Source organism: Coregonus clupeaformis, chromosome 3 (genome assembly GCF_020615455.1).
Source record: "Coregonus clupeaformis isolate EN_2021a chromosome 3, ASM2061545v1, whole genome shotgun sequence".
Taxonomy (NCBI): domain Eukaryota; kingdom Metazoa; phylum Chordata; class Actinopteri; order Salmoniformes; family Salmonidae; genus Coregonus; species Coregonus clupeaformis.
Genome location: NC_059194.1, coordinates 42252309 through 42267295, shown reverse-complemented (window position 1 = coordinate 42267295; position 14987 = coordinate 42252309). Strand labels below are relative to the sequence as shown.

Here is a 14987-nt window from a genome sequence, read left to right as displayed (position 1 = left end):
ACAAACAGAAATTATAGGATTTTTATGAGCACCTTTTTTTGGTCTGATCTGGGGCTGAGTGACTGGTGGGTTATGTCAACAATCACTGACTCGGATCAGGCCCTTTAATTATTTTATTTCCCTGTTTAACACTAGAACCGCTGGGCCTCAATGGACCCCCCTTCAAGCTAATGAGCAGTCAGTGTAATTAATATAGTTCATATATGCTATCGCAAAAATAATCATTTGGTTGTGTTTATGAAGGCCTTGGGTAATATTAGATTACGATTTTTATTTTATTTCAAATAATACAATAGGATTTTCATTCGTTTATGTTACTGTAGGCTACTGTATATGTAAGAAAATAAAAAGTGTTCAATCAATTTCATTCAAGGAGGGCCTTTGTTACACAGTAACAACTTATTTATTTTCTTATTTTTCTTATGAAAATACCCCAACCACCGAGACGCACGTTCAAAAGACGCGCGATCAAATGATGAAAACATCAGTAGCCTAAACATCATTATAAACGCCAAGTGGCCTTGATAAATAGTGAAACTCAGCACAAAAGCAATAATGGCATTATAATAATGAATATAAGTGTCGATATGACAGCAGTCAAAAATAGTCAATTATTGTCAGCTCGTGCTTATATTGTGTTTATCTTCACGCAATGGCATCAGTTGGATTTCATTTAGTTGTTATCCCTTGTCCTAACAGTTGACACAATTTTCGTAACTTTAATTTGCTTGACACACTTTGACTTACCTTTGTTTGGTTGTAGTGAGTAATAGTCTCCGGTTTTCTCTTTAATGTGTTCCTTTTGTCTTGTCATTCTTCAGCACCTTTGTGGAGTACAACGGCTGTGCAGGTGCCTTATTTTGGAGGGAGGGAGCTCCCGTCTCACTTTGTTCATGGTGCTGGCCAGACTTGTTTTCTTTGCAAGCAAATTGTTCATCAATGACAGTGAAGTTAAGAAATTGTCCATGGTGACATTTCTCCCCTTGCCAACATAAGGTTCCACAAGACCCATCACCATATTCTCTGACACTCACTCACCTGCTGCCCGATGTGGATATTTTCCCAGATATTGAAAGCCACTCAGCATGTACACTTATGCACGCTCTCACTGTGTATGTAGCCTACTCCAAGTAGGTCAGAGTAGACTGATAATACTTATTTGATTCAGTGGACTGATATAGGGTGCATACCATTTTAAGATTATAATTAGAATGTATCAATACAATAGAATGGCCCGCCCTGTTCTTCATTCACAATTGGTGATTACATAATTATACATAGTTCGCTTCCCCTTGCTCATCAACTCACCCATTCTCCCCCATCCTCCCCATCATACTTTACTTAATTTATTTCATCTGTTGTTATATGTGTTAAATTAGTTTCGGTATAGTTTAGGTTCAGTTTCGAGACAATTATCGGGGTGATTATCAGTTGGGCACTGCACTTTCAACTGTCAGAAGAAGGAGCAGAGCAGGTCCTACAGTTGGGAGAAGGACGGGCAATGAGAGAAAACCATTTTTTTTAAATGCCATTCTAAAACTGGTTATTATTCTAGTTCTATTTGTGATATTAAGATTCTAACACTGACAGTGTGTTATATAGGGGAGCATGACTTAAAAAATGCCCCAAAAAATCATGAGCAGTCGAAATGACTGCTTTAGCGGTTCTAGTGTTAACTCTGTTGAAGATAAACATGCACCATACATAAGACTAAGGATCAAATCTAATCCTTGGTTCACGCATGAATTGTCTGCGAAATTACAGGTAAGAAATGTAGCTTGGGCTAAGACTGACTGATTCGACATCTAATTGGCAGTCCTGCAGACATTTAAGAAATAGAGGTCTATCTCTGATTAGAAAAGAAAAAAACTTTGTGTATCTGAGAGTGGTTGTAATCCAGCCAATGTCTGGAAAGTGGCCAAATCTTTGAAACAAAACCCCACCCCCTCGTTGCCCCAGCAGGTTTTGACAGCCTCTGGACCCATACTAGACAAAATGGAAATTTGTAGTGCTTTTAATAACCATTTTGCTTCAGCTGGCCACCTGTTTGAAAGGATAGTCTATGAAAATGTATCTCATTCCACTAGAGGGAGTCCTTTAGTCACCTCAGAACAGAATGTAGAGAATGATGCTCTAACAGACTCACATACCTTATTTTCATTTCAACTATTTGATGTCTATGATGTACAGTATTAGGTGCCTTGCTAAAGATCGATGTAAAGAAATCCACAGGGGCTGATTCACTTGACCCCTTCTTACTACAGCTCTCTCATTGTTGAATCTTTGACCTGTATTTTTTACTTGACAATTGCTACTGGTGTCATCCCTAAGATTTGGAAAGCGGCACGTCCTCCCCCTACATAAAGGCGGAGATCCTTCTGATGTAGATAATTCCCGCCAGATCTCCAAGTTACCTTGCCTAGCCAAGGTATTAGAATCCCTGGCCAACAGTCCCAACTAAGAACTTTTTAAACTTCTCGCTCTATTCTAAATATGCAGTGGTGGGAAAAGTATCCAATTGTGATACTTGAGTAAAAGTATAGATACCTTAATAGAAGGTTACTCAAGTGCCTCCCGAGTGGCGCAGCGGTCCAAGGCACTGCAGACCCGTGTTCGATCCCAGGCTGTGTCGCAGCCGGCCGCGACCGGGAGACCCATGAGGCAGCGCACAATTAGCCCAGCATCGTCTGGGTTAGGGGAAGGTTTGGCCGGCCGGAATGTCCTTGTCCCATCGTGCTCTAGCGACTCCTTGTGGCGGGCTGGGTGCATGCACACTGACTCGGTCGGCAGTTGTACGGTGTTTCCTCTGACACATTGGTGTGGCTGGTTTCCAGTTTAAGCGAGCAGTGTGTCAAGAAGCAGTGCGGCTTGGCAGGGTCATGTTTCGGAGGACATATGGCTCTCAACCTTCTCCTCTCTCCAGTCCGTACGGGAGTTGCAACGATAGGACAGGACTGTAACTACCAATTGGGGAGAAAAAGAGATTAACATAAAAAAAAGTTACTAAAGTGAAAGTCACCCTGTAAAATACTACTTGAGTAAAAATCTAAAAGTATTTGGTTTTAAATATACTTAAGTATCAAAAGTAAATGTAATTGCAAAAATATACTTAAGTATCAAAAGTAAAATTATAAATAATTTCAAATTCCTTACATTAAGCAAAGCAGACGGCACCATTTTCTTGTTTTAAGATTTTAGCCAGGTTTTAATTTGGTTTTAAATATACTTGAGTATCAAAAGTAAATGTAATTGCTAAAATATACTTAAGTATCAAAAGTAAAATTATAAATAATTTCAAATTCCTTACATTAAGCAAAGCAGACGGCACCATTTTCTTGTTTTAAGATTTTAGCCAGGGCACACTCCAACACTCAGACATCATTTACAAGTTATGCATTTGTGTTTAGTGAGTCCGCCAGATCAGAGGCAGTAGGGATGACTATGTGTTCTCTTGATAAGTACATGAATTGGACAATTTTCCTGTCCGGCTAAGTATTCAAAATGTAACGAGTACTTTTGGGTGTCAGGGAAAATGTATACATTATTTTCTAAAGTGAAGTAAAAGTAAAAGTAGTCAAACAAAATGTATAGTCAAGTAAAGTACAGATACCCCCAAAAAGTACATAAGTAGTACTTTAAAGTATTTTTACTTAAGTACATTACACCACTGTAAATATGCACCAATCTGGTTTTAGATCTGGACATAGCACTGTTTCAGCCACTGTTTGTTTTAGATTATGTGTTAAATTACCTAGATTATAAAAAAACATTGTGCTGCCTTATTTATAGACCTTTCCAAGGCATTCGACATCATTGACCATTCCCTACTCATTCAAAAACGGTCTGAAATTAGCCTGGATAAGGAGTCTTGTAAATGGTTTAAGAACTATTTGACAGACAGGGCACAATGTGTGCTTTCTGATGGTGTCAAGTCTAGTTTCCTCGATATTACGAAAGGTGTACTGCAGGAGTCGATTTTGGGACCTGTTCTCTTTACTATTTATAAATAATATTGGTCTATGTATGTATTTTGTTACATTACAGAAAGCCCTTGTTGATTCAAAACGTATACTTAATGTGGGCAAAATTAAATATATGTTGTTCTCTAATTCACGGAAAAATGTCTGATGGGCTACATATTCACTCATTGGATGGTTCTCTCATCGAGCAGGTTCCCGCCTATAAAAATCTGGGGATTTGGATTGATAAAGAACGTTTAAAAAACATACCGATGAGCTAGTTAAAAAGATAAGATTGAAAGTGGCCTTGTACAGTCAACTTTCCTGCCAGATCTTGACTATGGTGACACCATTTACCAGAATGCAGAAGCCACTACTCTTTGGATGCCGTCTACCATAACGCCCTTCGCTTTATTACAGGTGACAGTTTTAATACTTATCACTGTATCCTGTATCAGAAGGTAGCTCACTTCATTACTCCCTTCTTGTTTACAAAGCTTTCAACATACCTCACTTCCCTGTTGAAATATAAACATTAGAGATACCAAACCCGTTCGCAGTGTTGGTTAATTCTTGAGGTCCCGCTTCTCTCCACACAGTTTGGTAAATCCGCCTTTAGTTTTAATGCACCACAGTTATGGAGTATCTTACAAAACAAATTACACCTGGATAGGTCAGTTTAAAACTCTGTTGTTAAATGAGTTCACTGAAGTGTGCAATAGTTTCAATTGATTATTATAGCTTGTTGCAATAACCTGATGTAATGTATTTATAGCTGTCTTGTAGTTTTTTGTTTTTTTGTTGTTGCTGTATTAATGTAATTTTTGTCCTCAGGGCACCATTGTAAATGAGACACTGGTCTCAATTGGGTTCCCATTTTTTATTTATTTTTTATTTCACCTTTATTTAACCAGGTAAGCCAGTTGAGAACAAGTTCTCATTTACAACTGCGACCTGGTCATTAATAAATAAAAGTTAATAAAAATTGTACTCCATGAGTTTTGTAGATCTCGTTAACCTAAATTAATGGGAAAGGTATTAGCACTATCTAAATGCTAATAAATGCTGCCAATCCTTCCCATTAATTTGCATCAATTTTTTATTAATTCAGATTTAGAATGCCATGATGAAAATATTATGTTCAATGTAACAAATATAAGCTACAATACCTGAATTGACTTAATTAAAACCCCTGACCATATTTTGATTATGTCAAACCTACAAAGTCCAAAACTCGTACCAATCCTGCCACTGCCACCGCTTACGTTATTGTAAACTGCTTGCACTGACCCCCCCTCCACTGCCTTCTAGTGCATATATTTAGCAAAGCCACAGACAACGCTGTCAATGAAAGTGTTTGTCAATCAAAACAATTTGCATATTTTATCTCTCCACAGGCAGGGGTCGGGAGTCATGGGCTGGATTGCCCAGGGATTGGCCAGTGTGGTTCCACAGCCTGATTTGAAAAACATGGAGGAGGTGGAACCTGCGGAGACAACAGAGGTACAGATGGAATGGTCTGACAGGTTTCCTGAAGGGTCCACAGATTTTATTTGAGTAATAACCTGAAGCAGTGTTGTCTGAACTATCATGTAAGTCAGTTAAATTGGTTGGTTACTTGGTTGTAGTCAAGTGTTGTAGCTATACAACACCCCCTACCCAAAAACAAACTGCACACTAAAAATAAAAAAGTAAAGAGGACTTAAGCAGCCCCTCAAGCATTTGTTAACTTTAATCCACCAGCTCTGATTTTTTTTTTAATTCTCAGTGAGAGAGGACCAAAATATATTATTAATGGTTAACGTGTAGCATTAGCTTTCTTTGACTCATCTCTGTACTGTACTTGGAGCCAGGATAGCCGTTTTTAACAGCATTTCCATTCAGATTGCAGAGGTGAGCAACGTGCCGGAAGTTAAGAATAAACCCAGCGTAAGTAGCTACATCAAGGGCCTTGCTAATATGCTAACCAAATTTACTCATGGCTTATGCTAACATGTAGCATTAGCTTTCTCAAATTCTCAGTTCTGTACTCGGAGCCAGGCTAGCCGTGTTTAACAGCATTTCCATTCAGATTGCAGAGGTGAGCAAGTCGCCAGAGGTTAAGAAAAAACCTAGCGTAAGTAGCTACAAGGGCCTTGCTAATATGCTAACCAAAATGACTCATGGCTTATGCTAACGTGTAGCATAAGCTTTATCAGACTCTCAGTTCTGTACTTGGAGCTAAGCGAGTCGTGTTTAACAGAATTTCCATTCAGATTGCAGAAGTGAGCAAAGTGCCGGAGGTTAAGAAAAAAACCAGCGTAAGTAGCTAGCTATAACATGGGCGTTGCTATGCTATACTAACTTAAACCCAATGCTAACGGACCTGCTGCAGCCGTGTCCAACCCTAGGTCTAGAGATCCATTCGCCACAATGTCCCATTGCTACCGCTCTCCCACCCCAGATGTGCCTTAAGGCTGAGAGGGCCTGTTCTTGCTGGCCACAATGATTCACTGATATACAGTGAGGGAAAAAAGTATTTGATCCCCTGCTGATTTTGTATGTTTGCCCACTGACAAAGAAATGATCAGTCTATAATTTTTATGGTAGGTTTATTTGAACAGTGAGAGACAGAATAACAACAACAAAATCCAGAAAAACACAAGTCAAAAATTGTATAAATTGATTTGCATTTTAATGAGGAAAATAAGTATTTGACCCCTCTCAATCGGAAAGATTTCTGGCTCCCAGGTGTCTTTTATACAGGTAACGAGCTGAGATTAGGAGCACACTCTTAAACGGAGTGCTCCTAATCTCAGTTTGTTACCTGTATAAAAGACACCTGTCCACAGAAGCAATCAATCAATCAGATTCCAAACTCTCCACCATGGCCAAGACCAAAGAGCTCTCCAAGGATGTCAGGGACAAGATTGTAGACCTACACAAGGCTGGAATGGGCTACAAGACCATCGCCAAGCAGCTTGGTGAGAAGGTGACAACAGTTGATGCGATTATTCGCAAATGGAAGAAACACAAAATAACTGTCAGTCTCCCTCGGCCTGGGGCTCCATGCAAGGTCTCATCTCGTGGAGTTGCAATGATCATGAGAACGGTGAGGAATCAGCCCAGAACTACACAGGAGGATCTTGTCAATGATGTCAAGGCAGCTGGGACCATAGTCAACAAGAAAACAATTGGTAACACACTACGCCGTGAAGGACTGAAATCCTGCAGCACCCGCAAGGTCCCCCTGCTCAAGAAAGCAAATATACAGGGCCATCTGAAGTTTGCCAATGAACATCTAAATGATTCAGAGGAGAACTGGGTGAAAGTGTTGTGGTCAGATGAGACCATCGAGCTCTTTGGCATCAACTCAACTCACCGTGTTTGGAGGAGGAGGAATGCTGCCTATCACCCCAAGAACACCATTGACACAGTCAAACATGGAGGTGGAAACGTTATGCTTTGGGGGTGTTTTTCTGCTAAGGGGACAGGACAACTTCACCGCATCTAAGGGACGATGGACGGGCCATGTACCGTCAAATCTTGGGTGAGAACCTCCTTTCCTCAGCCAGGGCATTGAAAATGGGTCGTGGATGGGTATTCCAGCATGACAATGACCCAAAACACACGGCCAAGGCAACAAAGGAGTGGCTAAAGAAGAAGCACATCAAGGTCCTGGAGTGGCCTAGCCAGTCTCCAGGACCTTAATCCCATAGAAAATCTGTGGAGGGAACTGAAGGTTCAAGTTGCCAAACGTCAGCCTCGAAACCGTAATGACTTGGAGAAGATCTGCAAAGAGGAGTGGAACAAAATCCCTCCTGAGATGTGTGCAAACCTGGTGGCCAACTAGAAGAAACGTCTGACCTCTGTGATTGCCAACAAGGGTTTTGCCACCAAGTACTAAGTCATGTTTTGCAGAGGGGTCAAATACTTATTTCCCTCATTAAAATGCAAATCAATTTATAACATTTTTGACATGCGTTTTTCTGGATTTTTTTGTTGTTATTCTGTCTCTCACTGTTCAAATAAACCTACCATTAAAATTATAGACTGATCATTTCTTTGTCAGTGGGCAAATGTACAAAATCAGCAGGGGATCAAATACTTTTTTCCCCTCACTGTACATGTCATCCGCTCAAGCAGGTTCTGCAAGGCGCCGATTCCTGTGGTCTAGTTGTTTGATGATCGACGGGGATAGATAACTCTTGACCTGGAGAGAAAAGGGTTTTCCACAATCCCTGATTGGAGAATCATATTTATATCAGTCAGCCATCAAAACAGAATGACATTATCCAATCACATAACATCTCCATTTGGATCTCATCACTTCATTGGCGGTCTTTGGAAGAGTTGGACAGCAGTCAGCCCATGTATGCATCACTGTGTATTCTTTTCCAATTGTTAGTGATAATTAATTAGGAACACATGCTCCACACTCTCATGCTCCGAGTGCATTCTCAGAGGACGTTCTCTTGAGTACGTTCTTGTGAGGACGAGAGTATGGAGAACGCATAAAACATTACATTTGAGAAGCACTCGCACTCCCCCTACTGTATTACCGCACACTGCACCTCCCCATTCACTGAATCTTCTTCCAGCCAGGACAATGGCAACAATAGAGACAAAACAAGATATATACAAAGCAAACGTTTTTTTCATAACTATCAGCAAGCTATATGTGAATCGTAATAATCTAGCTAATCAGATAAATTAACTGTCAAAAATTACCTAAAACATGTTATGCAAGGTCAATTTTTCGTGGCTATCTAGCTAGCGAACAGTAGTAGCTAGCCAGTTAGCCCTATTTACTTACTATGGGCTTGCAATCTACACACAGGTAGGCAGGTAATGCCAAAATTAACAATTGTAATTTTGTATTTATTAACGTGTCAAGATAAAATATTGTATTAAGGCAACATATGAGATGTGAATAGGAAACATTTCATTCTAAAGTCTGAGTTTATTTTCTCTCGCTTCAGCTCAAATAATGGCCGCCATTGATTTCAATACATTTTGCATCGTTTTTTACGTGGTTCCGTCATATTTCTACGGATACTTTCCGCTGAAGCTTGCATCGATGCATCCTTCAAAATATGTACAAACGGAGTACGCTTCCAAGAAGTGCCCTCCGTACTCCGTTTCACATACTTTTGATTTGGACTCATACTCTGACCCTCACAGGGCACGGTAGTATGCATTTTGAGAAACACCCAGGATCTTTCTTTGGCCCAACTCCTAACCCTGTAGCTGTTCAGGTCCAGAGTTGTTTATCTGTGCAGGTTCCGGCTGTGGCTTGTACAGTATGTGAGAAGGCCTTTTAAGACATGAAGAGCTTTGCCCTGTTTAGAAGAAAATTGCAATTTTATGAGAAGCAGCACAAACCTACAGTGCCTTCAGAAAGTACTCACACCCCTTGACTTTTTCCACATTGTGTTGTGTTACAGCCTGAATTTAAAATGATTTTGTGTCGCTGGCCTACACACAAAACCCCATAATGTCAAAGTGGAATTGTGTTTTTAGAAATGTTTACAAATTAATTAAAAATTAAAAGCTGAAATGTCTTGAGTCAATACGTATTCATCCCCTTTGTTATGGCATGTCTAAATAAGTTCAGGAGTAAACATTTGCTTAACAAGTCACATAATAAGTTGCATGGGCTCACTCTGTGTGCAATAATAGTACCCCACACATACAATTGTCTGTATGGTCCCTCAGTCAAGCAATGAATTTCAAACACAGATTCAACCACAAAGACCAGGGAGGTTTTCCAAAGCCTCGCAAAGAAGGGCACCTATTGGTAGTTGGGTAAAAAATAATAATAGCAGACATTGAATGTCCCTTTGAACATGGTGAAGTCATTAATTACACTTTGGATGGTGTATCAATACACCCAGTCACTACAAAAATACAGGCGTCCTTCCTAACTCAGTTGCCGGAGAGGAAGTAAACCGCTCAGCGATTTCACCATGAGGCCAATGATGACTTAAAAAAACAGTTAGAGTTTAATAGCTGTGATAGGAGAAAACTGAGGATAGATCAACAACATTGTAGTTACTCCACAATACTAACCTAAATGACAGAGTGAAAAGAAGGAAGCCTGTACAGAATACAAATATTCCAAAACATGCAATAAGGCGCTAAAGTAAAAAAAAATGTGGCAAAGAAATGAACTATATTTCCTGAATACAAAGTGTTATGTTTGGGTCAAATCCAACACAACACATTACTGAGTACCACTCTTCATATTTTCAAGCATGGTGGTGGCTGCATCATGTTATGGGTATACTTGTAATCGTTAAGGACTGGGGAGTTTTTTGGGATAAAAATAAACAGAATAGAGCTAAGCAAATGCAAAATCCTAGAGCAAAACCTGGTTCAGTCTGCTTTCCAACAGCCACTGGGGTCAAATTCACATTTCAGCAGGACAATAAACTAAAATACAAGGTCAAATATACACTAGAGTTGCTTACCAAGACGACATTGAAGGTTCTTGAGTGGGCCTAGTTAGTTTTGACTTAAATCAGCATGAAAATCTACGGCAAGAAAATGGCTGTCTAGCAATGATCAACAACCAACTTGACAGAGCTTGAATACTTTTTTAAATAATAATGTGCAAATATTGAACAATCCAGGTGTGCAAAGCTCTTAGAGACTTTCCCAAAAAGACTCACAGCTGTAATCGCTGCCAAAAGTGATTCCAACATGTATTGACTCAGGGGTGAATAAAATGAGATATTTCTGTAATATGTTCTTGCAAAAATGTGTAAAACATGTTTTCACTTTGTCATTAAGGGGTATTGTGTGTAGATGGGTAAGAAAATATATATTTCATCCATTTTCAGGCTGTAACACAACAAAATGTGGGATAAGTCAAGGATTATGAATACTTTCTGAAGGCACTGTATGTATACAAACTACTTACACCTCATTACAACACTTCTCTGTAATGTCTGTGAATGTTGAATATTTATAGATTTTCTGTGAATGTTTGTTTCCCTGCAGGTGCATGCTATCCAAGATGTCCCAGGTGAGAGCTAACAACATCCTTTTTCTGTGGTTAGAAGTAGTAGCATGATGACGGATCATGATAATCATGACATTGCTTGTGGTTCAATTGGTGATGTTGTGGTGGGTTGATGATGATGATGCTGATGATGATTAACTCCTTATCTCTAGATGCAAAGCCTCTTCCTCATATTCCTGTGGTGGAGGTTATGTCAGATGAAGAGCCTGAAGAGGAGAAGGGAATCCCACCTAGGTGTGTGTGTGTGTGTGTGTGTGTGTGTGTGTGTGTGTGTGTGTACATGCATGTGTGCGTGCATTTGTGCCTCTCTCTCTCCTTCAATCTCTCTCTTCTACCCACTTTGTTGTCTCCAATGACATTCTAATGTGTGTGTTTGTGCCTGTGTGTCGTGTGTTCTGTTCTCAGGGTGTATGAGTGGATCAAGCAGGGTTTTGAGAAGGTGGTTCCCCAGCCAGCTGACATCAACAAAGACGTCTCAGCGAAGGCCGCCTGCCCACAGAAAGGTAGTCTTCTACCACACAGAGCTCCTCAAATTTATCACAGGGATGCTTGGGGGTGCTGAGCAATAGGTTACTCTATATTGGTTCCACAGCCGATCACCAATCATATATCTTGTTCTGAGGCTAGAAACCTCATGCACCAGCAAGCCTATATATATATATATATATATATTATTATTTATTTTATTTTATTTTTTTACATCTGTTGCATATTTATGAGCTGTTTGTTCTGCCCTTGCAGTGACCCCTTCATCTCCAGAAGTTGAAGAAGAGGCCAAAGCAAAGTGAGTCTCACAGACGTGTTACACTACAAGCTCATTGATACACAAACATGCACTTATTAATGTAAATATTACAGATTGTACAGAGGTTGTAAAGGGAACTATTTGAACAGTTTAATGGGGAAAAAGACATTTCCTGCATTAACGTTGTTTTATTGTTATGTATCTGTTGTCATGACAGTGAGGAGGAGAAACAGCCCAAGTATGTGACAAAATGGCCGCAGCTTATAATTGGCAGGAAATGCCATGCTTAGCTATCAAAGCCCCTCCTACCTAAAGGCACAGCTAGGAAGCTTTGTACCATAGCTGTATCAGTCTACCCTGCATGTTGTGTAAGCCCCTCACACTTTGGGGCAAAGACCTGGATGTTTTATATGGCTGCTTCCGTTACTGCCTCACCCTAGCAGCTTTTGGCCCACCTACAGAGCGGCAAAAAAGCAGGAAAATATAATTCTACCCTGTCTACATTACCTGCTAAGAGCATTGGACCAGTAACCGAAAGGTTGCTGATTCGAATCCCCCTGAGCAATGCAGTTAACCTCCAACAACAACTGCTCCCCGGGCGCCGATGACATCGATTAAGGCAGCCCCCCGCACATTTCGGTTGAATGCATTCAGTTGTGCAACTGACTAGGTATCCCCTTTCCCTTCCAAATGGTCTGACACAATCTCTACGCTGCTATAACATGGCAACGGCTTGCAAACGCATTCTCTGACGCTGTTATGTCACAGTAATAGCCCTGAAATGTGCTATACTGCTAAAGCATGATAGCAGCTGTTAAACATGCCCTGTGATGTAGACAGTCCATATTCTAATATCTCTGTTCTCCTTCTACAGTGTGGTTGGCTGGATTGTTCAGAGCTTTGGTCGTATGTTACCTCAGCCTGTCCTGACTCCCAGTGGATCGGTGAGTGACTAACCTCCTAATGACACAAGGCAACAAACCAGGATAGTATTCATTAAGGCACATTGTAGCAAAACACTTTGCATGATAAACCACATTTCTTATTGGATACGTTCAGGTAGTCCTTCCTTGTTTCAGTACAGTTTCTTCCGTTTGGTGCTTAATGAAGAATGAACAAGGCCCTGGTTTTTAGAATCAAATGATACTTTTTATTCAAAGTTGTTCTTAAACTTAATCTAAACAGGACATAGCTGAAACAGGATGTAGGTAAATGGAAACTGAAGTCTAAAATCTTTTGTTTTGTGTCTCCCCCTCTGACAGGATAACGCTGAGGCTGTGCAGAACAGTAAGTAAAGCTGTTCTCATGGCTCTCATACACATACAGCATCTCACAGAACCCATTTTCAGATGCTTTACTCTAAGTAATTGCCTGATCATAAAACTCAAAATGGTGTTCAGAAAACGATCAGCATTATGGTCATATAAAATCAAAACAGTATACAAAGAAGTCTGAACATCCAATAGACAACAGACAGGCAGGACAACAGAGAGTACAACCAGACATTGGCACTGTTCCTTTGAGTCTGATATCAGTTATGGACACACTTCAGTGACCTGAGTTATGCTTCGAGGTAGTTTGATTGATTTATCAGTGTAGTGGGGCAGTGATTTGCAGGTTCATTGATTGGTTGATTGGTTAATTTCAGGGTGTATTGATTGGTTGATTAGGGTGAGTGTCCATGATGAGGCAGACTCTAACTGGGCTCCTCTTCTCAATCTGTTTCAGGGGGGAAGGTGTGCTGAGAACCCCTTAAACAAAAGGAGAAGGAAGACTGGGAAAAAGTCGCTCACAAAAACATATACACACACATAGAAGAGGAGACTAAACCACAGGCACACACTGAAGATTGGAGCGAGACAGGCAGATCAACAGACAGGCAAAAAGGACAGAGAAATTCATAAATGGACACACACTTACCAGAGGAGGCTGGTGGGAGGAGCTATAGGAGGACAGGCTCATTGTAATGGCTGGAATGGCATAAATGGAATGGAGTCAAACATGTATCTTCCATATGTTTAACCTAACGTAGCAGACGTAAAAGAAACGCCTGAGTGGAGTTCCCATATCTGGTTTTCACGGAAAAGGAACCTAGGTTGAAGATAGCTGTATCCCTGAAAACCAGATGCATCCAGTTCTTGGCAACTCCGCTAAGGGTGCCATATGTTTGATGTGTTTGATATCGTTCAATTTATTCCATTCCAGCCATTACAATGAGTCAGTCCTCCTATAGCTCCTCCCACCAGCCTCCTCTGACACACACATAGATATAAATAATCAATGGCTCTGTAAAGCAATAGAGCTTTTAGTTCTTGCGCAGCTATAACGCATAATGCACTTTTCCCCTTCCCACAAACGATTGAACCAATGATAAGTGATTCTGAATGAAATTACTAATTATGTTTAAATACCCATAAACCAGCAGAATTAGCTAAGCATGGGATTGAATGTAGCCTAATTTACAAAGGCTGTGTTTACACAGGCAGCTCAATTTTGATCATATGTCAATTATTTGGCATTTCTGAAACATATATGATCTATCCCCCAAATTCTAAACAGCTAAAAAAACACATGGAATCTGATCTTTTAAGTTCTGATTTATACCACATCCGTATGTGGCTCTCAATTCTGATATGATTCTGATGCTCCATATGCAACCTCAGTGTGGATGCTCAGATCAAATAAAAAATGTTGCTCTTAAAGGTTGTGGGTTTTTTTACATGAAAAAAATAAGTAAATTAGCATTGCATATGTGTGCTATTTCAGAGGCTACATGAGTGTCAATGCACAAATCTGTCCCATATAAAACTGAGTGTGAACAGTTGGATATGAAGCAAAATCTGAATTGGGTTGCTAGGATGGCTGTGTAAACATAGCCAAATGGGTTTATTGTGCTTTCGAAGTTATGATCATTATCTGTTAAAATCATCACTTTGGAGACAATATCTCCCTCTAATAGCAATGGCACAACGATGCTAATGATTATTCCATAAACAATTATCTCCAAAAAGCCTAGGAATCTCAAAAAACCTAGGTATTCTGTTTTCTCCAGAGAGACAGGGTGATCACAGCAAGCATAAGCGGTCATGCTTTTGCCAATACTTCCATTCTCATTTTAAACAGTGTAGAATCAATACACTTTTTAGATTGCATGGAACCGTGACAATAAAAACAGTTGGATTGGCTAGCACTATATTTCACATACGGTTTGTAGTCGACGTACTGTTAGCATAGTACACACTACTGTTAGTACTGTTGTTATTATGTTTGTCAAATA

General features: G+C 40.1%; 1 protein-coding gene across 1 annotated transcript in view; it reads left to right on the top strand.

Moving 5' to 3' along the window:
• LOC121579080 (cyclic nucleotide-gated cation channel beta-1) overlaps nucleotides 1-14987 on the top strand; it is an 81851-nt gene that overhangs the window by 23508 nt on the left and 43356 nt on the right. The window contains exons 5-14 of the mRNA XM_041893362.2: nucleotides 5357-5462; nucleotides 5844-5888; nucleotides 6031-6075; nucleotides 6215-6259; nucleotides 10944-10968; nucleotides 11118-11199; nucleotides 11371-11468; nucleotides 11707-11749; nucleotides 12585-12654; nucleotides 12973-12997. Of these exons, the coding sequence (XP_041749296.1) occupies nucleotides 5357-5462; nucleotides 5844-5888; nucleotides 6031-6075; nucleotides 6215-6259; nucleotides 10944-10968; nucleotides 11118-11199; nucleotides 11371-11468; nucleotides 11707-11749; nucleotides 12585-12654; nucleotides 12973-12997 (584 nt within the window). The remainder of the gene's footprint in view (nucleotides 1-5356; nucleotides 5463-5843; nucleotides 5889-6030; nucleotides 6076-6214; nucleotides 6260-10943; nucleotides 10969-11117; nucleotides 11200-11370; nucleotides 11469-11706; nucleotides 11750-12584; nucleotides 12655-12972; nucleotides 12998-14987) is intronic.